At 37.7% G+C, this 24,517-nt stretch overlaps 1 protein-coding gene across 22 annotated transcripts in view; it reads left to right on the forward strand.

The window, feature by feature from the left end:
- The window catches only part of ELAVL2 (ELAV like RNA binding protein 2), a 160,596-nt gene that overhangs the window by 75,384 nt on the left and 60,695 nt on the right, over window positions 1-24,517 (forward strand). For 11 of the 22 annotated variants that reach the window (XM_067041399.1, XM_067041396.1, XM_067041391.1 and 8 more), the window contains 2 exons: window positions 9,634-9,724; window positions 12,472-12,715. In XM_067041399.1, the coding sequence (XP_066897500.1) occupies window positions 9,653-9,724; window positions 12,472-12,715 (316 nt within the window). In that variant the 5' untranslated portion in view covers window positions 9,634-9,652. The remainder of the gene's footprint in view (window positions 1-9,633; window positions 9,725-12,471; window positions 12,716-24,517) is intronic. The other 11 variants (XM_067041406.1, XM_067041411.1, XM_067041407.1 and 8 more) reach the window with 2 other exon arrangements.

A 24,517-nucleotide genomic window follows, 5' to 3' on the forward strand; every position in this document is an offset into this window, starting at 1 on the left:
TTTGTGACTATGTGCTAAATGTAGTTTAACATAGCATGTGCTTCAGGGGCCCTACACAGGAATTGACAGTCACGATTGGGTAGTCTGCGTACTTCACTTTCTGTCCAGTGTTCCCTTTTCAAGTTAAGAAGCTCCCAACACAGCTCTGCACCCTGTTGCCCATTGAGACATGGAAACAAAACAAAACAACTACGCCTTAACCTAAAAGACAGATGAGGAAGTTCTCTATGCCAACACTTTAAGGTGCATCTTCCTTTGCCCAGCAATAATGATAATAGCACTTCAGAATTTGTAAAGTGCTTTGACATATCTGTCTAAATTATATGCATATAATTGAAGCTTTTATAGAGAACAGGCCCCTTTACCCCCTCTCCCTCTTAACAGAGTGGAAATAATTCAAAGACTAGATGTGTGGGGTTTTTTCCTTGTTAAAATATAGCCTGTGGTTACACATGCCCGCTTTCCCATCTTCAACCTACGGGAGATGGAGATTGCTTCTCTTCAACTTTTGGAACTATGCATGTACGTACACAGATACATTCTGTATACATATATATGCTCATACCCTTGCTTCGTTGTTCATTTATACAATGGGGGAACTTGCCTCAATGCACTTTTAGAGATCCTTAACTGTTTATTTAAAATATGCTTTACCTTAGTGATAAGAAGATAATTTGCAAAATGGGAAGTTTGACAGAAGTTGAAGTGACAGTCATTGGCAGGGAACCCAAGCACCTTAACTCCTTTTTTCCTGTTAGAGAGGTATCCAAGATCTGGGATTGGGTGTGTGTGCCCACTGTGGATATAAGCAGGCAAGGTCTGAGGCTAAGAAAGACCTTACCCTCATCTGTAGTGTATCGCATTAATTTTCTTTCTTTTTCTTTTTTTTTTTTAAACATTAACTCTTATTTTTTTCTTAGTTTTTCTTTTTTTGTTTTTTGTAATGAAAAGTATCACTTGAGTTAGGTTCGTTTATTTTGTGACGGTAACACAAGTATGCACCATGGCCATGTGAAAAGAACTTTAAGAGTCTTGTTTTCTGTGTCTTAAAATGCACACTTCTCAACACTTTAGAATACTGATCCCTGGAAAGGGGTGAATCCATATGCTGAGAATCTTTTTCTTTTTTTTTAAAATTAATTTTTATTGGATTATAGTTGCTTTACAATGTTGTGTTAGTTTCTGCTGTACAGGAAAGTGAATCAGCTATACATATACATATATACACTTTTTAGATTTCCTTCCCACGTAGGTCACTAAATCATTAGGTCTTTTAGGTCTTTGAGTAGAATTCCCTGTGTTATGCAGTAGGTTCTCATTAGTTATCTATTTTGTACCTAGTAGTGTATATATAAATAATTAACTCTTATACACATTTCTAGGCAGCAGATTAACCAGAAATTTCCTTGTGATGCTCTCCTTTAGGCCCCCTCCCCCAATTGGAATCACTAGAAGTTAAAATAACACTTTGATTGCTAAATCCTTGCCCCCTCTTGAAATGTAGTAAATAACCATAAGCTTAATTACCATAAGAAGTCACAGATGTATGTAGCTTGTTTTTTCTAGCTGGGATGTAGCTTTTAAAGAAAGCCATCTTTTGGGAAGGAGGGGAAGAGATGGACCAAAGGAAATAAAGTATCTTTCTTAGTGTGAATCATGTTTTTTAAGATGCTCCAACTTTCTGTACTAAATAATTCATAGTCTTGTTTCTAAATCAAACGTAGTTATCTCTTGGGAGTCTCAGGACTTTCAACATCAACTGAAAAGAAAAATACATTTCATAGGTGAATATCAGTGAAATGTTCCACATTTCAGAGAGGAAAGGAGCTGGCCGGCCGTCTGTGTTGATCAAGGTTTACACTCTCACAGTCCTACCGTGGATGGGGAAGAGCCCCTTGTTCTATGCTCCACAATGCATTAATGAACTACAAGATTTTATATGTCCTAGGGTAGCGTTTCTTAATTTCAGTTTCTTTAAAGTTCAGTAGAAATATTTGTAGCCCCTCAGCATTATTAAGGAAATATGCCTTCTTCTGTTGACATTTTATTTTGTTTACTTTATTTTGGTATAAGCTACTTGGGGTTAAACACTAACTATAGTTTTTAGTTTTCTGTGTGATGACAGTTAAAAGTAAAATAACCTTAGTGGCCAGATGGAGTATTGTGGCCCTTTATAACACTTCTGAGTTTAAAAAAACCCCAATATTCTTGACCATAAACCTTCCTTGTCTTTTATACTCCCTTTAAGACTAGGCATACTTGCTGTTTTGGAGCTCAGATATGACAGTATTCTACTGTCTGTATCCTACAGAGGAGCTATGTTTTTAACCTACTTAATGAAAACACTCAACTAGTGGGATTAATTTGAGGATTTCCAATCAGCCTTTCACCATTTGTACTACCCTGAGGGGGTTCCTGTTAGCTGTGACTTTTGTAGAAGAATGTGAAGTTAATCCAGTTTCTATGTTGATTACTATGTTAACTGTCTTAATTTAGCAATTCAAATTTATCTGCCTATACCAAACAAGAACTCTGCTACAAAACTGTGGGAGTAGTTGATTTTATTCTTATTATGCTCATATCCTGTTTTAGGTTCTACAGCCAAATAATGGCATGGAAATTAATAATGCCCACTGAGGTTGGAATGATTCATCACTAGATGGTAGTATATTCTAACCTATAACCAAGATTGAGTTAACCCCTGGCTTAACCTTGACTATGGTGGAGGTGTATAAATGACCCTATTGAAGAATATAGATCTTAAAGTTTAATTACATTTCACAAAAATGTAACTTATTCTCGTTATCTACATCTACTTTGTCTTTCACCTATGGGGTGAACTTCGAGATTTCTTTTTATTTTGAATTCTGACAGCTTTAAGGGGCTGTCATAGGTTATAAGCCAATTTCTGACATGCTATACTCTTAGTAAGTAGTTTCATCGTTTAAGTTATTCTGATTTTAAAAAAATTTTGCATTTTCTACTAAATAAATCACTTGCTTAATTTTTTAAAGAATCCATAGATAAAGTAAATAACTCTTGATTTAATATTATAAACTTAGATTTTCATATGTTGGGTTTCCTTAAGGAGATTCCCCCCCACCCCCAAAATAAGACACAACTTTCTATAAAAGTTTAATCCCTGTCTTAATTGTCATGTATTCCTAGTGCCCAGAAAGTAATAAATGGATTGGTTTGTTTGAATGTGAGCAGTTAGAATCTAAACCAGTTTCTTGATAATGAATTTAAATAGTTTACTAATGTAATTATAGTAAGTACTATAGTAAGTAATATGTTTCCTCCTGCCTAAGTCCACTTCTCACCCTGATCGGGGTCACTGTCATTCTGCATCTTGGTTTCTGCAATTATTTCTTGATTGGTCTTCTTGTTTCCACAGTTGCTTAGTTCTTCCACACAACCATATCCAGTTTATTTTCACAATAGCCACGTGCTACTGTTTTTGCTCAAAACCTTTCTGTGGTTTCCTTTCTTTTTATGGTGACCTCTGATGGGGTTTAGGACACACTACCCCAAAGTATGGTACCTTGGCGTATTGAATATCTTAAGCTGAAGAAGTTTGAGAAAACTGCAGAAGCAGAAAGATTATTCTGACCGTCTTCCTCTCTCTTCGTCCCTGAAACAGGTAATAAAATTCCCATGTGGAAGATACCCTCCCTGTACCAGGAGGAAGGAAAACATTCTTACCACCCGTACAGGGATTTGGGGCCTGGAAATCTGTATACAAGCACACCTTGTTAAACTAACCCTTATCTTTTTAGTTTAATCCTTATCACTTAGGACCCCCAGCCCAAACCCCTTTGTCTTGTCAATTTTTCACAACTTTATTGTTTATCTAAAAGGTATATAAACTTCATGCTCAGATCACTTCTTTGGATCTTCATTCTCTTGTGAAGACTCCCATATACATGTACAGATTCGACACAATTTGTATGCTTTTCTCCTGTTAGTTTGTTTTTGTCAGTTTAATTTGTAGACCCAGCCAGGACCCTAAGAGTGTTGAAGAAAACTTCTTCCTCCCCTGCACCTCCAAGATCCTATGTGGTCCGGCCTTATACCTCTTAGACTCATCTCCCTCTGGCCTTCTCCTAGCTTCACCCTAGCTGGTCTCTGTCTGGAATGCTTCTCTTCTAGATATCCCTATGGGGATGTATTTATTTACTTTTAAATCTGTAACAAATAACCATGAACTTGGTGCTTAAAACAACACAGGTTTATTATCTTACAGTTCTGAAGGGCAGAGTCCCCTGATGTGGGTCTCCTGGGCTGTCATCAAGGTATTGGCAGGGCTGCATTCCATCTGGAGATGCTAGGGGAGAATCTGTTTCCTTGCCTTTTTCAGCTTCTGGAGGCTGCCCACATTCTTTGGTTGATGGCTCCCTTCCATCTTCAAAGCTGCTGACTGTGGGTTGAGTCTTTTTCAGGTTGTACCACTCTGACACTGACTCTCCAGCCTCTCTCTTCCATTCTTGTGGACTCTTCTGATTACACTGAGCCCACCTGGATAATCCAGGATAATCTTCCCATCTCAAGGTCATCTGATGAGCAACCTTAATTCCATCTGTATCTTAATTCCCTTGTCATGTAACATAATATGTTCACAGATTTCAGAGTTTAGGATGTGGGCATCTAAGGTGAGCCGTTATTCTGCCTACCACAAGGGCTGGCTTAACTGTCCTTTAAATCTTGGCCGAAAGCTCACCTTCTCAGTGAGATCTGCTGTTTAATACTGGAAAGTGTCCATCCTCCATCTCCATATTTTCAGCACTCTTACTCTGCTCTACATTTTCTTTTATTACAAAGCACACTTATTTCTAGCTAATACACTAATTTATACATGTGTATACCTCCTATTGCAGATGTACACTCCAGGATATTTCTTCATTTTGCTGTATATCAAGTACCTAGGACAGTCCTTAGTTCATGGGAGTTGTGAACAGATGTTTGGTGGATGAATGGATGAGTGAACAGAGTGTGAAGATTAAGCCAGTCTTCTTCACTGGGTCTTTGTTTTCCTGTTGCCCAGCATAGAAGCCAGATACGGACCTAGAGTGAAGGAAAGGACTTGGGACCGACCCCCTAAACTCACTTGCTTTACTCTCTAACTGCAAAGCTTTTAATTCTGCCAACTCTAGAACTACAAAACCTCAGAAAGACTGGCGTCAGAAAGACTCTGCAGTTTGTCTGTAGGAGCCATAAAGGGCTGAGAGACTCAGAAATGTTAGCATTCATTGCCAGAGAACATTCTCCCTGTGACTTCTGCAGCTGTTTGGTGCAGTGTCTCTGGCAGCTCTTGGACCCTTGTTAGCCCCAAGGCCAAAAATCTGAGCTTGACAAGGCTGAGGAATCCTTGGAGCTGGTGAGGCAGCTAAAATGGTATGGGGGTAGGGTGGGGAGTTGACAGGGATTCCAGGATTGAGGAGCTCTCTTGAAGTTTAAAGCCACAAACATTTATTACTTTAGGAATGGCAAAGCAAAGAGGCTTAAAGAAAACAAACTAATGGCTTATTCTTAGAGCTGACATTTCAGCCGCATGAGTGCTTGGTTGACTCTTCTGTTGTTTTAATTCAGTAAAGCCAAAATGTATCCTGAAAATGCCACTTTAGTGATTTGAATGGGAAAGATAAAACATTCTGTAGGAATGGTGTCTGCTAGACAGATGACCCCACCTGCTGCTTACCCAGCTCTCATTTGTGAACTCTCATTACTCACTTCACTGAGTATTTCGAGAGCTTTAGCTACTTGCCTTGAGTTCCTCAAAGGAAGATGCCTTTTGGCCAAGGCTGCTGCTTTATCTTAGTGGGTTCTGCTCTTAAACTTTAAGACAAATTGTTCCCTTTCATCTTGTGACTTGGCCTTTAGAGAGGTTTGATGTCATCTGAGGGAAGGCTTTGGGCTATACTGATTCTGCCCTGGTTCTGTGTTGCTCGAGGCATTGAGAACCCTCTAGCTGTAAATAAGTATCCAGACCAAGGTCACTTTATCCAGGCCAGACCTTTTGAGTGTGAGAGATGCTTGCCCTTTCCCCTAGCTATGATTCTTTTTAGAGATGTTGCCTTTTCTGTTTGCTTATTACATTTTATAGTTTCTATCAAATTAAAACCATTTGAGATCGGTAGCTTAATTATGATGTGTTTTTAAATACCTTTGAGTTAAAATTTAATTTTTTCACATTTACCTGTACTTCTGCTGTTTTCTTGAAGTTAGACCCAGATTCCAGATGCCACAGCTCCATAACCCTGCTGACCAGAGGGTTACCATGTTTTTGGATTTGTCTTGGCTTCTGGTTTTTTTGTAGTGGGCAGATGGTCATAATGGGCTCTTGAAATAACAATCCACAACTGATCACTCAAAAGATAGTTTCCTTTTTCATGCCATTGAACAAGAATTTGGATTTCAGTGGGTGAGGGTGGCTGATGGAGTGTGCGAAAAAATGAAAATATGCTTTCATAATTATCGATGGTTTGAAGTACTTGAAGTGAGATAGAAGAACAAGCTACCAAGTTTGCATGTTATTTAGAAAGGTGATTGCCCTTTCATGCTCCAGTTTTTTAAAAAAGGAACTACTCTTGTCCTTACATCTGTTTTTGAATGCTTAGTCTGTACAAACCCCTGAAATGGAAGTGGGATCGGTATGACTGAGGGCCTTCCAGGCAGCTGGAACTGCATGAGCAAAGCCAGAAGAATGTATGGTTTTCAATGCACTGTGACTGTATGATGGACAAGGAGCAGTTCAGATTTTCAGATGCTTGAATAAGTGGGCTGGTAAAAGCAGTTGTAGAGTATCTCAGATGTTTATATGCTAAATAATATAAGTAGTTTGTACTTTATTTGATAGGCAGCAGAGAGCTATTGAGAGTTTAGGAAAATCTATCTGGGAAGAGTGTTAAATGGGGATTAGGATGATGGAGGGACCTTTTGGGAGGCTGTAATTTGGTGGTCCAGGTAAGAGATGAGGGCCCAGGTCAGGATGGTATACGTCGCAGTGGATAGGCTGGTGCAGGTAGGCAGGCCTCACCAGGGTATGTGCAGTGACGCTTTCAGCAGTCCTGCTGTGACTTTAAACCAGAGATCTGATCCCTGAATCAGGTGGATTCTAGGTCTTGGAAACCTTTTTTTCCCCTTGCATACAGTGTACTTAATGAGAATTCTCACACTATATTTAGTATGTTTTTGATTAGCCATCTGTCTTGTTTGGTGGCTGTCTGAAGGAGGTTTGAAAATAGGAAAGAAGCTGATTACTTTAGTTTTCAGAATTTTTTATTAGGAAGTTTGGAAAATAGAGACTTTTCTTTTTCTCTTCATGTGACCAGGAAATTGTTAGTCCCAGCTATAAGCAGTCAAGCAGTAGCATTGGTTTCCTAAAATCCATTATTATAAGAAACTTAAGATATGAAAGTGCATAGAGGGCCATTTAAGTAAAAAGGAAAAAAAATTCCATTTAAAAAGTCTTTATAGAAATTTGGAAGTAAACTATGAATGAAAACATAAAGGCCACTTCCTCCCTGTCCTCCACTCCCTTCAAAATCCATATGCTCCCACCAAACCCCTCATCATTATCTCTCAGAACCCAGGGAAAGTTTAGAATATTCTAGACTGATCTATGCTTAAGTGCCTTTTCATAAATTATTTCATGGAGAATAACAAGAGAAAAAGTAGTCTCAGTTGACACAATTGATGTCTAAATTAAGAGGCGAACATATATTGAGACATTATTTTTTTTAAGCTTTAAAATTAATGGTTCTTTGTTGCTGGAATATGGCCTTTTATTTTCCTTCCAAAGAGTTTCAGAGCCAGTAGAATCTATAAATAGTGCACAGCCTGGTTGTCTGTGGTAGATTGAGTAGAGCAGAATTGCCTGTCCTTAAGTGAAGGGGAAGTAGCTTTACATTTTTAGTAACTGAATTGTTGGCCAGCATAAAGGTAAGGGCCATGTGAGCAACTTATTTATAACTTCCCATAAAGGTATGTGTCTGCCTCAAGCAGAGAAACTGTCTGGGGTGCTTGAAATGTAAAAGTGCAGTAGAATCATTTTCCATACACAGCCTTGCTAGCTAGTTGGTGCAATAAAGTGATTGTTGGCATCCCTGGGGCTTTAAGAAAGAGGGGTGTCAATAGATTAGCTCATTAGCAGTCCGCTTCCTGTGGAATGGAAGGGATGAGGCCATTAAATTCGAATCTATGGTTTTACATAGTGAAGAACGTTTAGATATTAACTCCTGAGGGTATGGAGGACATAAATTTAAGCTTGGTTTAACCTGTTAGGTGTGGTCCTCCTAACTGTTCTACCCATGTAGTCTAACCACAATTAGGTTCTTGTCAAAATACTTCATGGCTATGAAAGCACTTTATTTTTTCACAGGTTCAGTTGAACTATGTTTTTGTTTTTTTTAAATAAAGGACATAGAATCAGACTGAATTCCCTCGTAACAGTGGGAGAAGGGAAGAAGAGTAAAACATTTTCATGGCATCCCGTAAAGAGTATGTTAAACCCTTTAGATAGATGCCAGAAAATGGAATCTGTTGTCACATGTTACAAATTTCATCACACTTGCATGAAGAGTAAATCACGTACAGCCAGGTTTAACTCTAAGGATGAAATTTTTATAATCATAAATATGCACGTAAAAGACATTTTCAGCCCTCCTTTGTTACTCATTTATTTTCATAGACCAAGTTTTTCTCAATATTATGTTGACCATTTAAAGCATCTGCATATATGGCTAAAATGTAAACTTTGGCTTTTGTGCCAGTATTGTGGCTCTGTTTAGTATTTGGGCAAGTTGTAATAAATGGTAAATGGCCCATTAACTATATTGGAGGCCTCATAGCAACACTCATTTCAAATTGTGCTGGGTTTGCAATTTACATATTTAAAAATGTTCACTTGATTTGGTTCAGGGACAAAGCTGACATCCTATATAAACATTGCTTCAAACGATCCTATTTATTGGTCCAATTATTTCAATTGAAAGATGCTGGTTTACTGCCTCTTAGTATATGTGAACAATTCTCAGCAAATCTGTTAGAGATCCTTTGACTGTAGTGGCAGAAAAATCTCACAGGGTTTTGATTCACTTTTAATTTTAAGTCCCAGGATTAAGGATGATTTATTTATAGTATAATGTGACAGTGTGGGCAAATATAGCTTCTCTTAATGCCCTTCTGATATTTTGGGGAAAGAGTGCTTTTATGCAAAGCATTCACTAATGACTGCCTTTTCTCACTCTAAATATAATTTCATTCACATTTCCTCCCTTCTCCCACATCCTTAAGAGATAGGACAGCATGCAGTATTTTGCTTCATTTTATTATTAAAAAAAAATTTTTTTTAAGATGTGGTTTAAGGTAGTTCTTTAGGATATAGATGCCAAGGTAACTAGTTAATACTGTTTTAAAATCAGGCTCTTAATTAAAAATGGTTAATTTGTGCAAGAAAACTACATGTTAAAATGAATTTGGAAAGATTAGATTGGAATTGCCTCAAATTCAATTAAGCCACACTGCATGGACGTGCTGGGAATATCAATACAATCACTGTAAATTTTGTACAAACTGATTTGTTGCATTATCTTGCTCATCTAACATACGGTACTTTTTGTGTCCATATTGCAGACGGCAACTCCAAACTAACATGGCAGTCAGACTGTGTGATGTGGCTTCTCTGCTTAGAAGTGGTTCGTGGGCAGCAGAGCCTTGGACCGGGGTCTGTGGGATTTTTCTTAAATTCTGTAGGCTACTTTTTTTTAGCATGTTGCAGGAGTGCTGAGGCCATACCAAACACTTGAACTTTCATTTGGCATACTAATTATTCTTACATTTAACCTATTGTGGTATGGCCATCATTAGGAGGTAAAGCACATTGCAATTTTAGTGGTACATGTAGCATCAGAACCTGCTTTTGTATGTAACTTTTTATTATCTTATTTAGGATTTAGTACAGCCTCAAAAGAGTGACAAGCTTTTTAAATAAAAAAAAAGTTTTGGTATGGTCTGAATACTAAGTTACCGTAATTCTTTACATTCTGTTTACTATGTATTTTTTTGGTTACTAAATTTTGAAGTTATTTATAATACCTGATGCTTAAAAAAATGTCAAAATTGTAAATCTGGCTGAAAATTATTTGCCCAGTAACTGTTGAAAGAGTTTGCATTCTGTGAACAGTTGTGTTGAGCCTATCAATGGAATATGCATTATTTGTAAAATATAGCACATTAGTATCATTTTATTCTGAGCAGATGGTCCTATAGCTGAGAGATGCTGTAATTTTCAGCGCACACAGCCTACTGCAGCTGTTCACTTGAATGTTGGCTTAGGAGCTCATTCTTGCCACCTGAACATGGAAATAAATGTGCAATTAAGTGAGGAGTGTTTGTTGTCCTTGCTAAATCCTGCTAATTTCTGTCAATGAACACTTATATATTTCAAATGCCATCCCACCGAATCTCTTATTTGGGTCTCATATAGTCTCCACATATACCCTAAGGTTTGAATAGTGATTTGTTTCAATTGGCCTTGTTCACTCTCATCTTGTAGCTCATTGTTTTCCTAACTGCTGGGCAGAGGTTAATCCCACAAGCATTTTGCTGTGGAAAGAGTGACCCATGGCTAATATTCTATAAAGTGAAACAGTTGTGGTTTATTAGGAAATCTGAAACCTCCTTTCTCAGTTTCAGATAAATTTGTTAATTATAATAAAATGCATATCTTGAATTGTTTCGGGTTTTTTTATATAGATTTCCAAAGGTTCCTTTATTTTCCTTTACCCCCCCCCCCCCAAATATTCTCTGAAAATACTTGCTCAAGAGAGGTAGCTTGCAGTTTGCAGAGTAAACAACCCATTTCTTTGAAAAGGAAATGAAGTTACGGAAGGGTTATAGGTGGTTTGGTATTTCATAGATAGCCTGGATTTTTGTCTCCTGTTTTTTATCCTGATAACACTGATTCTTGTCCAGTCTGACCAGTCTCAATCTGTCCTATGCTGGCTTCTTTTATAAATATCTTTTGGCAGTAGAGATTTCTTCCTATTGCTTATCCACGGTTGTGCCCTTTTATTTTTCTTAGGCCATATACTTTTTAAAATACTTTTTTTCTCTTTTCTTGTAACAGTCTTTGCCTCTACTTTGCTTTTTAAATTTTACCTCAAATTCTTTGCCTTTTATATATTAAAACTTCCCTAAAACTAGCATCCCATCTATTAACAATTGTCAATTTTGAGAAGTACTTCTTTGTGGAGCTGAGAGATTGATGAAATATGAAGGATAATCCTTTCAGTGATGCTTTGATTTTTTTGGATTCCCCTACAAGCTTGGCTGTCCAAAGTAGATAGCTATTGGAGGATGGTTTTAGAGAATTTGGGGCTGTGGTTTGTAACTCTTTTGCTCAAAGAGCATAGGATTGGTTTTTAGGAAACTAGATCCAAATTTGCTTACTAAGTGATTTTTAGAGTAGCCTGAACAGTTTGAGGCCATTTCCCCCAACTCTGCTATTTATTCTGTATCTGGAATTTATAGATACCTTATCACTTGCTTTTCAACAGGCTTACATGCTCAAATGAAAATTCCTTGGGCTCGTCTGTTTGCAAAAGTTGATATATTTACATTGTTGTTTTGGTGGACTGGATAGGGATTTTTTAATTTTTATTTTTCCTTTAAAGTCAGAGTCAAGGCAAAATACCATTTTGAATTGTTTGGGGATTTTATTTTGATGCTGTAGGTCAGTTACCTTGTTGGTGATCTTTAGCTGCCAAGGTTGACAAGAATGGCTTGTTAGATTCTACAAGGTATACTAAGTACTCAGTTTATTCCCCAAGTTGTCCTACAAACCCTTTTGATGCCCTAACATAATAACATTTGCTATTTTCTTATTTCTTACCAATGATAGAGGTATAAGATATTGTCAATTAAAAACATTTTCAATATGTAACCAAAACAGTACATGTTGACAAATTTATATTTTTTTAAAGTACTCTTGCTCCTTGATTTTAAGTTAATGGATGTGTCAGTTTTAGAATATTTGAACTTCTAGGCTAACTGAATATCTCTGCAAAGTTAGGTAGACCATTTTTGGGGGCTTGTTTTTGGCAGCATGTTCTGGTGTTTTTAGTCAGGGTTTAATTCTGTGTTCTTTGGTACTAAATTTCCTCGAGTGTGGACACACAGCAGGTGAGTAAGGGTATGTGAGTAGACCCAGAATGCGGTTCTAGAGAATGTTAAAGATTTAAATTGTGCTTATGTGCATGTATGGAATATTTATGTGAAAAGTACAATTGTGATCTTAAATCGAATAGCTTAATATGAAGTAAGAATTAGCATAGGTGTCGCACTTTTTGAAGCTTTGTTGTAATTTCAGCAGAACGACTTGTGTTTAGTGACAAGTGTTTAAATTCTTGGATGGAATCTCTAATAGTTTGTGAAATATGAATTCTGACATTTCTTATCTTCTGTTTTTAGCAGGTAATTGCTGCCATGGAAACACAACTGTCTAATGGGCCAACTTGCAATAACACAGCCAACGGTCCAACCACCATAAACAACAACTGCTCGTCACCAGTGGACTCCGGGAACACAGAGGACAGCAAGACCAACTTAATAGTTAACTATCTTCCTCAGAACATGACACAGGAGGAACTAAAGAGTCTTTTTGGGAGCATCGGTGAGATAGAGTCCTGTAAGCTTGTAAGGGACAAAATAACAGGTATGCAGTTTTATGTAAGGTTTTTCACATGTAAAGGATTGTGTTTTAAAGAATGGGAAAATAAGTTTACTGCTTGTAAATCATTCAGTGCTAGACTTTTACACATCTAGATTTTCTCTTTGTTCTTGGCTACATCAACAGTATGAAACTTAGTTTTAGAGAGTTTTAAGTTTTCCTTTTAAAACATAAAATAATATAATAACTAGACTTTTTTATAACCTGAACTATACAATAACATCTTTGAAAAATTCTTTAAAGGTGTGTGTATGTCTGGAGCAGCAAGTGTTATGTTAACCTTTAGTTTTGAGATCTTTGAGCTTACGTGTTTAGCATTTCAACAATGAAATACAAGGAGAATGGTTTTTTAGGAGAGGAAAAAACCTCTTAAAATGTCCTTTTTCTTAAGTCTCTATAGTTCTCCTTTTGTATAACCAAGTAAATGGTAATATTGACATTGTCAATACTTAAATATTTGTACTGATACAATTTGAGTTTAGTAAGATCTTAGCTTCTGGAAAAAGTGGTGTATGAGTGCTTCTCTTATAAATATAAGAATGAAAAGATGAGTAATTGGCCTTTAATGAAGGTATATTTTGAATATTGGGTAGTGGAAAATCTCCTTAGTATTTTGTGAGATTTGACTAAATTTTTAGAATAAGGCAAAACCTAATTAAGGAGAGTATTCTTGGCAGAGAAGGGTTAATGCTTCCTGCGGGAGTTGTTTTTAAACACTGGAAATAAATAAAGTGTAGACAGACTCTAGCTTTTCCATGTTACTGTTAAATTTGAGTGATGGTGTGTATTAAATGGCTTATAACCAAAATATTAAGCTAAATATTTGAAATGAGGAAAGGGTACTTAAAGGCAGTTTGAGGAGTTGGACTAGGAGTCTGAACTTTGACTGGTCGTATGACGTTGGTCAAGTCAACCCTTGGCTTCTGCTTTAGGTTTCCCTTGGTAAAATGAGGTAGAAGGCAGAGGAAGGGGTCTCTAGCTAACTTCTGAGGCCAATTCTGACTTTTTCTGAGATGGTACCTTTAGCTGTTCTTTTATCAAGACAGCAGGGCTTTTTGTCTCCAGGGTGACTTAGAGCTGTTACTGGGCTTGGCCTCATAGTCATATTTACTTGAGATACAGATTCAGGTTCACAGAGAGAATTTATTCATTAAAATCAAGTAAACCAAGTAAAAACTAAGTAAAACCTGGTTGTCATCAATCCATACACAATTATATTGTAACTAATTATGTTACTTAGATGTTCATGATTATCAGGAAGGTTTCTTTTTTGTTTTTGAATATTGATAATTGAATGGATGAGATTTTTCCATTTATTTTTCCAAAATCAGTGTGAGCAGCATATGTAAAATTTATACGTGAAATTTATTAAAGAAACAGTTTTTGAAAAGTTGGGAAAGCTAGAGAACAAAGGCTTTTTATTACGTGTGTCTGTCCTGGTACTGAATTTTATTTTATGTTTTTAGCAAAACAGCATCCTTTTATTTGTGAATTTTGCAGTCTCTTCGACATAAATGTGATAAATGGTTTGAAGGTTTTGACATAAATGATGAGATTTCTGGTTTGATTGCTTAGTAGTTATTCTTATTATTTAAAAAAATGTTGCTTGAACTAGGCATAAAGGTCACATTTTTTGTTATGGTAGATGAAAACAGTAAACCAATCATACATCCTTTGAATTAGGCATTTTCCACAGGAAACATTGCACAGATTTTCATCTCTTACCTCTGGTCAGTCTTGAATTATCTTACTCTTCTGTAAACCTTTTACTAGAGCTATTATGTGGCAAAATTGGATAAATTTGACTTCTGTATCTTCAGACCCTTTGCTTCTCTGGCTTTACGTGGAGGATGGTAGTAATAGAACCACAGCGCATGGGTAATCTGAAAGAGTGCCTGGTTAGATACTTAGATACTGGCAAAGTGTGTTAATATTTGTTGTCCATTTCTTTCACTCCCTCACCCAATTGCCTTTTCAGGGAGAGCTGGATAATGGAGGTTTCCACCATAGTGAAATTTCTGTTTAAAATCTCTCATAAGCTGAGTACCCAAGAAAATGAACAGTGAACACCAAGGTCAAAAGATGTTTTTTCTAAGCTTAGTTCCATGAGATTTAGTCATAAATATTCCTCAAAATAACTGTTCCACTGACAAGTTTGAGAAAAATCTGTACTCCGTAGTTTTTAAGAACCATATTGCAGATCATTAACATACTAAAAACTATATTAAAATCCTTCAGTAAAGAAATCAGTTTGATTTACAGTTCCCCAGTCTTATTTAATCACAGAACTCATGGCGGGGGGTGTGTGTGTGGAAATACCTCCTTGACACTAGTTTTCCATTGAACATGTTGCTTTAGAAGTCATTTGTTAACTGGTTATCAGAAAATCTGTAATTCTTCCATAAAACCTGTTCACGTCAATAAAATATGAGCATGTTTCATAAAATGAACATCCATGATAATGAACTATAAATTAAAAAGTTGAGTAGGCATATCGGAATACTAAGGACCTCTTCTAGTAACCCAGTTTTGATCTGGCCCACTAACGTCTTACTCTTGGTACGTGTTAAATCAGTATTTAGGTGGGTCTGAATTGTTTAGCTTCAAACATAAAATTACCTTAGATTTTTTTTTGTTATTCTGAGTTTCTTAGTAAATACTTGTATTGAACAAAATAGTCTAGTACATAGATTTCTAAAACTGGGTTTTGAATTGTTGCACTTGGCAAAGTGGGCATATCTTCTGAAGAAGTGACTATTAACATATCTCTAAAAAGGTTTTGAAAGAATCTGTGGGGATTTGGAGCCTGCCCTGTGGCGTTTAGCATTAGTCATCTTGAGCAGTTTTCCAGTATACGTTTTTTAGGGTCAGGGCAGAGTTTGTCAGTCCCTCTCTAATTATCCAACTTATTCTACCTCCTGGGGAGCTTCCAGGCCAGCTCCTGGTATCTGATTTTGTAGGAGCGGGAGCATTAATTGATTGGATTGTAAGAAAACTGGGATCACTCTGTGGGAAGAAAATTTAAATCCCTCCTTTTCACTTTTCTTAAGTCTTTCCTTACTTAAATAATGCTAAAATTAAGAAACTGTATTTCAGGCACAAAATACCTAGTTAGGAAAGTATGTGCCTCTTTCCTAAGTCCTAAAAGAGAGTATATCATTTTTAGATTGTGTCAGTGTTAGTGAATTAATGTCACTATTTTGATAGAATGAGGATTAGGGAAATACATTAAGAAATGGGTTCAGTTTCAAATACAATTATCTTCTCTCTAGCCGAAATTCTATTTATTATGTTGTTCATCAGGCTCTCACTTTGGGCTTATGCCAGCTTTATGCTTCACCCTGTTTCCTATCTATAGGCATTAATTATGAGAAGGTAATGCTGTTTGTACAGCTTAGCTGATGTCGGTCTGTCCCTTTGAGTTCTCAAATGCACTTCAGAGTCCTTGACACCTGCTGATGCTGCAGGAGTGAAATGGATTTTGTGAAGCAGGGAATGAATAATAGAGCGTTGAGGGTCGGAAAAACCCTTGAGGTGACCTTAGCCAACCTCCTCACTTACAGGTGAGGGAGAGGCCCAGCTTTGTTGACATGTCGAGTCTAAGACTACACATCGATTAAATGGCAGAGCAGGGACCCTAATTCTGGTTTTCTCATTCTTCCCTAGCATGTTTCCTCCTTGCCTTTGTTGGAGGGCCAGAACTCACTCTTTAAAAACTAAGCACAGGACCAGCTGATGAATTTCTAGTGAGACATATAACTTGTACAGGGGTCACGAAGGGGCATCTTCTGGTGAGTGGTGAGTCTTCCACAGGAGGAGAGTGGAATATTTTTGAGGGTCAAGGAGTGAGGGATACATAAAACTAATGAGAGCATCCATGCTTCTCTAAAACTTTAAATCTATGGTTGTCAATTCAGATAGTCTAGCCCTGTGGTTCCCAAGTCTGGCTGTACATCCTTACCTGAGGGAGTTTTAAAAAATAAAGATTTCAGAGGCCCTGGGAATCTGTTGTCAGGAAAACTCCCTAGGTGATTTGATGGGCAAGTGAGCAGTTTGGGGAATCATAGTCTTTATGGTCAGTAGAGTACCTGCATTGGAATCACTTGGGATGACTGTCAGAAATGCATGTTCCTGGGCCCTGCCCAGATCTACCTATGGAATCAGTCTCTGTAGGTAGGGCCTGGAATGTGCCAATTACCTGGGAGTTATTGACTTCTTTTCCTGAACATTTTTCAGGGAGATAGAACCAGGGATTTCGAGGTTTATCTGAATTCTGGCTGGAGGTGCGTGGGACAGGTGGGTGTAATAACTGCAGTGCCTAATTGTATGGCAAACTAAGTTTCAGATGCTCTTCCCTCCCCAGCTTTTGATCTCCTGGGGGTCAGGACTAGAAACGAATGTAAAAGTCACTGGGCTGTGTCTTTAGTGAATGCCTGACCTGTCCCTAAAAGAGTCTGTGCCTATGTAGGTATGTATGTATGCACGTATGTGTCTGTAAGTGTGTAATTAGTTGTCACAACTCCAGGATAGCTTGTTCTGTAGCTGTTACTTTTCCTTCAAAAAGAGGAGATAAGAGAATTATAGTTGAAGACCTCAGGTAATGAGTGTTGCTCTTTTTAATTTTGATGTGATAGCTTCACTTTTAGCCTAGGAATTGTTTGAGGTGGGTCCTATGCTGACCCCATAAGCTGCCAATTAGAAGCTTTCAGACAAAACGGAAAAACAAAGGCCAAAACAAACATATAAAAATACAAATTACAGGGGCCCAGAGGAGGGGAGGGGCTTTGCAGATGTAGATTATCTGTGGACAGGCAGTGCCTTGGATGGTAACACAGACCTCTTTTTTTTTCCCCTTCCTGAGGGTCCATGGGGTAAAAATCTCATATAAAATGTGAGGGTTCTTAACTTATGTCCCTGTTGCTTCCTGAGAACTTCAAAGTTAGTTTTAATGCTGGTTTATTTTATGAGGATAATGTGATTTTCAAACTTTATTTTGATGGCATGATATTTTCCCCTCCTCTTTTTTTTTTTTTTTTTTGGCACGTGGGCCTCTCCCTGTTGTGGCCTCTCCCGTTGAGCACAGGCTCAGCGGCCATGGCTCACGGGCCCAGCTGCTCCGCGGCACGTGGGATCTTCCCGGACCGGGGCACGAACCCGTGTCCCCTGCATCGGCAGGCGGACTCTCAACCACTGCGCCACCAGGGAAGCCCTCTCCTCCTCTTTTTAACAAATATACTCTTAGCTCCTCAGGATTGAAACAGATAAATGGTATTTTATAAGTCTAATGCATACCTTCAAATTTAATAGCATTTATTTACGGTGATGAAATCAGTCAGTCACAGTGAGCCCAAGGCTGTGATGAACACTAATTTGAAAATGTGGTTGTGTGCATCAGTTACAGTCTTAAGGTCAGCTGTTAGTTGTTAGGTATCCATAGTATCAAGAGATTAAGAATTCTGATTCTTGCAGACAGGTACTTGAAAAGAGCTGGGCGGTTAGGTGGGTGGGTGGGTAGGTGGGTGGTGGTAGCTTAATAAATACCTCATTTTGCTGACTCTGGGTGCTATTTAATTAGAAATTTGGCAGAAAGGCTGGGTGTATGCCCAGGTATTCACAAAACAAGATAACTTGGCAGCACAGGGTAAATGCCTTGATGCCTAGTGTATTAACTGTGGAATATACATTTGAGTATGGCTGTCTTTAGATTTTAGTGGCTAAATTTGTATAAAATGAAATTTATATAATATGAGATGAAATTTACTTTTTTGTGGTATTGAAGAAACTATTTGTCTATTTATCAATATATCTTTAAACCACATTATTTTTCCATGTACTCTTGTTTCTTCCAAATGTCATGACTAATCAGTCATTTCAAAAATTTGATGTTACTACTTGATGTTACTGGCTTTTTATAAAGTTTCAGGGAAAAACTTTAAAATTTATTCTTTCAGGTTTATTTTTCTCCACTCAGACCTAACTGGGTGTTTTATAGAACAATTTTCAAAGTGTCAGTCTTGATTAATTTAGTGAAGGATTTCAGGATGATGAAATTAGAAATTTTATAAGATTTAAGAAACCAAGTATGTTTTTTTTTTCTTTTTTTAAAAAAATCATTGTCAGGGAGGAAAAACTTTCCTCTACCCTATTAGTTTAATTTGTAAGCCCCCAATTACCGAACCTAACAAAAGATAGGTTATACAATGTTATATGTCCATTGTATCTCAGTGAAACTGGGGGAAAAAGGGATTAACAGGAGAAGAGGCAGCACAGTTTTTAGTAATATTTCACATGCATTGGAGTTCACAGAAAAAAAGTGAAGCAAAGAAGTTGTTAGACTCTGGGGCTTATATACCATTTTAACAAAACAAAAGGGGGTTTGGGTTCTGAGGGTGGGTAAATTGTAGGGGAGTGACCAAGAAAATATATAGGGGGAACTAATGGAAGATGAGAGCTATTTCAGCAAGGTTTATCTATGCAGATTCATCTTGATGCTGACTCTCTCCATCCCCAGTGGTAAGAGTTGCTCTCCTCTTCGTGGTATAGGAGAGGGGAACACCTTCGCAAGGGAAATTTATAACCTGCTTTTAGGCAGAAAAGGGTAGGACAGAGAAGAGTAGTCTTCCTGCTTCTGTTGATTCTTAATTGCCTTTAACTCAAAATATTCCTTATGCTTATAACTGGCATATTTGAGGGATGGTAAGGCATATTCTGACTCTTCACCATGAAATAAGTTTAACTCTCAGTTAGCAGACTTAGAGAAGTTTCTTCTTCTGATAGCCTGTGGTAATGAATCCTTAAATGACTAGTTTCTGGGAAGAAAAACATTTATTGTGAGGATATGGAAAAGTTTGAAAGAGAACCATTCCTGACTAATTTGTAAATCATCTGGATTTTTGTTTCTCTGATTTCTTGATGGTGATCATTGTATTAATTTGTTTTACTCCATTAGAAGGAAATGAAGAAAAGTATTGTAACTCTCAAGAGAAGGTTACACAGTTCTCCAACAGCTTTTCAAGAATATTTACTGTGAAAATGAGGTTGAACCTGTTGGTGAAATGAAGTTTAGGAGTTTTGATTCTGTTTCTTGGCCCTTGTTGTCACTGGGACTTCAAGGAAGACCATACCTGTTTTGCCAATAGATTAGGAACATAGTGTTTTAGTGCCCTTGACTTTATTGCGTTATTAGTTTGATACAAAACATAAACTTTGTTAATGTATGCAAATTCATAGAAAACAGAATATAGTTGAAGTTCTTTTGTAAGGATTCACCCCTTGAAATTTAGCAAGATATGAATGCGTTTGTGCTCTTTGCTATTCCAGACCTTTCCACAGTGTTTCTTCTAGTTTTTGTTTACTTTTACATCAGAAAAAGTATACATACATACATACATACATCAGGTGGTATAGAATAGAAAACATTTTCAATTGATTACTTAGTGGCTGTCATCATAATGATGGAAAAATGTAGATGAGAAAAAAGATGAACTAAATGGAAGAACATAAAGAACAAATTCTGATCCAGGAATCCTTCTTCTTTTTAAAATCTATAGAATGCTGAAATTCTGTTTCTCAGGTATGCAGTTATCAATCTGCTTTTCTTTTGGTGGATTTTACTCTATTTTACTGCCTTATCTGTTATACTACCTTAGCACCAGCCTTTGCTTTCTTAACTTTCTAAATTATGAGTAGAGCAAAGTGTTTTTCTTTTGACCTATTGGAACATTTCCTTTTAAATATTACTTGAACAGAATAGTTGATCGTTGAAACTAAAGCTGTGCTTCAGAATTTGCCACCTTCTTTTGAGCTTTTGTTCTAATTTACTTGACTTTCAAGTCCACTGCTGCTACTGAATTTTGAGAGCTGGGGAAACCATCAGAGTGTCCTTTCCAGCTAAAAACACTAACTTTAAAAACTATTTTCTGTCATTTTACTTGTGTCTTTTGATCTGTAAGGCCTATGCAGTGACTCATTTAGCATGTTTTACTTCTTTTTTTAAAAAAAAAAATTAATTAATTTACTTATTTTTTGGCTGTGCCACGCAGCTTGCGGGATGATAGTTCCCTGACTCAGGGATTGAACCTGGGCCGTGGCAGTGAAAGCATTAAGTCCTAATCCAATGGACTGCCAGGGAATTCCCTAGCATGTTTTACTTATTAATGTATCTGGTTTTGCTTCTTAAAGTATCAGAATGTCAATTTTTGACACCATTGGATGTCCCTTTTGTTGGTTATGGTATCTGTCATACATTTTTTGAGAGACTTCAAGCTGTAAAGCAGCATTGGCAGCTCTTCCAAGTATTGTGAAGAAATGGAGCCTCATTTAGAACTATCTTTTTTTTGGGGGGCGGGGTACGCGGGCCTCTCATTGTTGTGGCCTCTCCCGTTGCGGAGCACAGGCTCTGGACACGCAGGCTCAGCAGCAATGGCTCATGGGCCTAGCTGCTCCACAGCATGTGGGATCTTCCCGGACTGGGGCATGAACCCATGTCCCCTGCATTGGCAGGTGGACTCAACCACTGCGCCACCAGGGAAGCCCCCAAACTATCTTTTTTTGTGATCTAACTACTCAGTAGTCTCTTACATCATACATCACTGTAAGTAATTGAGGGGTGATGGCAGAGGCCACGGTCTAAGACCTGCTGTCCTCCCTGTTGGAGGACCCCTGCCCATCCCAGAGGGTCTTAGATATAGCCTCCCTTGCCTGGCCCAGCCCTACCCTGAGCCAGAGCACAGGGGAAGTGTGTTCAACCAGAAGAACCAGGAGGGCTTTCCTGTCTTTCAGATCAGCCTGTCATCCACTTCTAGCATGCTGTGCCTGTGCTGAAGAAGTTCATTTCTTTGGAATCCAAAGAGCAAAAGTTGCACAGGGTTCCCTGAAGCCTAGAGCCTCTGGGTGGAGCTGAGTGGGAGGAGGGGAGACAACCATCTCTACCTCTTGCAGCCTAGGAGACTGTCTGACCACTTAAGAAGAAGAAGAAGAAAGCAATATTCAGTTTAAACTGTGTTGATAAGCGTTTCTTCTCATCTTTCCGTGTGAAAAGGACTTTGAATGCAGGGGTAATAGTATTTACCAAACCCCTATGTACACTAGGGTTGTTATTAGCTTAGCTTGGCATCAAGTTCTTGGGATTAACATTGAAACAAAATGCCTGCTATCTTCAACTCCCCTGCTAGGGAGGTGGGCTCATGAGCACTACTTTTAGAGGTTTTAGCCTAGAAAGAACGCATTACACTTAAGTTTAAATCCCAGCCTAGACACTTACTTTATATGAACTATTTGACTCCCAACGTGAGTTTCTTCCATAAAGTGCCTAGCACGTTGGGGTACTCTCTGTCTCCTCAGTCCCTTCTTACCAGTTAATATTCATTTGGTTAGAAGACAGTTGCAGATGTTTTTTTCTTTGGGTAAACTGATTTTTGAAAAAAATCTCCAAATAAATCTGTTGTCTTAGAATTCTTAGATTTTCTCATGATGTGGGAAGTTTGCAAAGCTAATTTCCTGTTCTTTGCTTTCTAGGTGATTTGATGAACAAAATTGATTTTCTAGGGGTGGGACAAAGTGGGACTAGGAAGTACAAGGCAGGACTTGGGAGCCCAGAAAGATGATTAATGATATTACACCAGCCTCTCTGAACTAGAGCACTGGAGTATGGAGTTATTGCTCTGTGTGGTATTGTGTGAATGTTATTCAGAATGAATTAGCTTGACTTAAAATATGGACTTACTCTTAAGCCAAGCTTCCCCAGTGGAGTGTTATTGATCTGGAAAGTCCACAAGTTGTTAAATTGAGCCATGGGGTATCAGATAGATGAAAACTAACTGAGGCTTGTTTTCACTGTTACTGACAGCTTCTTCCTTAAGATTAATACCCCTTTAATATAAATTGTAAATACCAATACTAAATATTCTAATTTCATAAAGTAAGGTTTTCAAGTAGAGAAATAGAGATCTGTGTGTGTGGATGTTAAGAAGCCCAGTATTCCTGTAGTGTTAGCAGATCAGAGGACTTAGAAAAAAAATTGCTCACCCTTTGTTTTCTTTCTGTTGAAATATTCATTGAAAGCATTTAAAGCATTGCTTTATTCAGTCATCACAGATTTTACAGATTCTAGTTTGTGTAAGGGGGGGGGTGGCGATTTCCATGAGGGCATGGTTAACTTAGCAGATGCAATTTTACATCTTGTTTTCCTTTTTTTGTTAAATCCTTATGCATATTGTGAATTAGAGTTTATTTTTAGCTCTTAATGAGTTCTTTTCTCATCATTGTACTTTTTGTTGGAACTCTGTTTTCTACATAATGCTTTGATTTTGAAGGGGGAGTGTATATGGCTCACAAGTCTTGTATCCATCCCCAATCCCCACTCCAACTCAACTAGAATTTGCATTTTTTTCATTTGAGGCAATAGATCTGGTTATGTTACCTTGTAGAGTAGATGTGGTGATGCCCTTGACTCTTCACAACCTGTTTGACCTTCGGGATTTATCCTGAGAAAGTCAGATTCTCCCTTTAAAGTAAGGTTTAAAGGAGACATATCTGCATGTCAGCAGGTAAGCCAGAATCATTTCATTGTATTCAAGGTCACTGGGGCCTGAGGGAGCAACTTTATTTCTTCACATTTTGATGCTTTAAATCCAATCTTAAGGAGTCACTGAGTCATTAACACGCGGCCTCCAAGATACTGTGTTCTGAATCCTTCTTCCTAACCCTGATACTTGTCTCTGAGAGCTTTTTTCATACCACTAAAATGAATTATAGTTGCTTTTAGTCCACTTTAAAGTGTATCTAAATAGGCTGGTTACGGTGTGTCAAATCAATAAATATCTCTTCTATAAAATAAAGGCACTTTCCTAAATGATCTGAAATCGTATCTAGCCCTAGAATTCTGTGACTTTTCTCTTTTGTGAACATAACTGCTAAGTTAGCTCTGCTTAAGCATAGTACTTAGGGATTCTGACATGTATGGTGCAGACAACATATTACCTTTTCAAGCAGAATGATTTGGGATCTAACATTTAACCTCAAGATATTTAACCAAGGTTGTTTTTAGACCCTTATATTCTTGGTATTTCTGGGCCTTTATTTCAGGGGTAAATTCCCTTCATTCATGTTGTAATCAGGTTAAAATACAGAATTGTCAATACTGATTTGTTACTGTGTTTTCTAATCAATACATTTCCTTTTGTAAGTGCTGGAAATTGGAAGCCTTTCCAAAAAGGCATGATAAGGTTGTTCACTGCATTATATTCCCCAATTCCATATTTGGGGACATTAAAAACAGACCTAATGAGCTATTAAAAATCAGAATGTGGAATCTTCTGAGCTTAGGTTCCTTGATTTTTTTTGAGATTTTAGTTCTCTGAGTGTTTATGGAAAACAACATATGTGGATGTAGCCATAATGTAAGGAGGGCATCTAATATTCTTTCCTGGTTTCTAGAGCTGGACAGCAGACTTTTAAAGAGTCCCTCCTGCCTTTTTTGAGTGTGGTGGTGGTGAGATATTGCAAATGAACTTAATTTAGTGTATACAGTTCTCAGGTGATTTTGGGTAGGTGAAGGTAAACATCAAAGAGGGAGGAATGAGGCTTTAGCTGTTTCTCAAGACCAAATTCTGCCACATGTACAGACATCTAGCAAGCTGGCCTATAGTTACTTTGCAAGCTTAATGAAGTCCCAGTTCTCTATTCTTTTTTAGGTGCTTCGAACACGCCTTTTATGAAATGTTCACTTGAGGCTGGACAGCATTCCAGAGGTGGGGATCTGTGCCCTCTGTTTGCATCATGTAAAAG

The sequence above is a fragment of the Kogia breviceps genome, chromosome 8 (genome assembly GCF_026419965.1).
Source record: "Kogia breviceps isolate mKogBre1 chromosome 8, mKogBre1 haplotype 1, whole genome shotgun sequence".
NCBI classification, from domain to species: Eukaryota; Metazoa; Chordata; class Mammalia; order Artiodactyla; family Physeteridae; genus Kogia; species Kogia breviceps.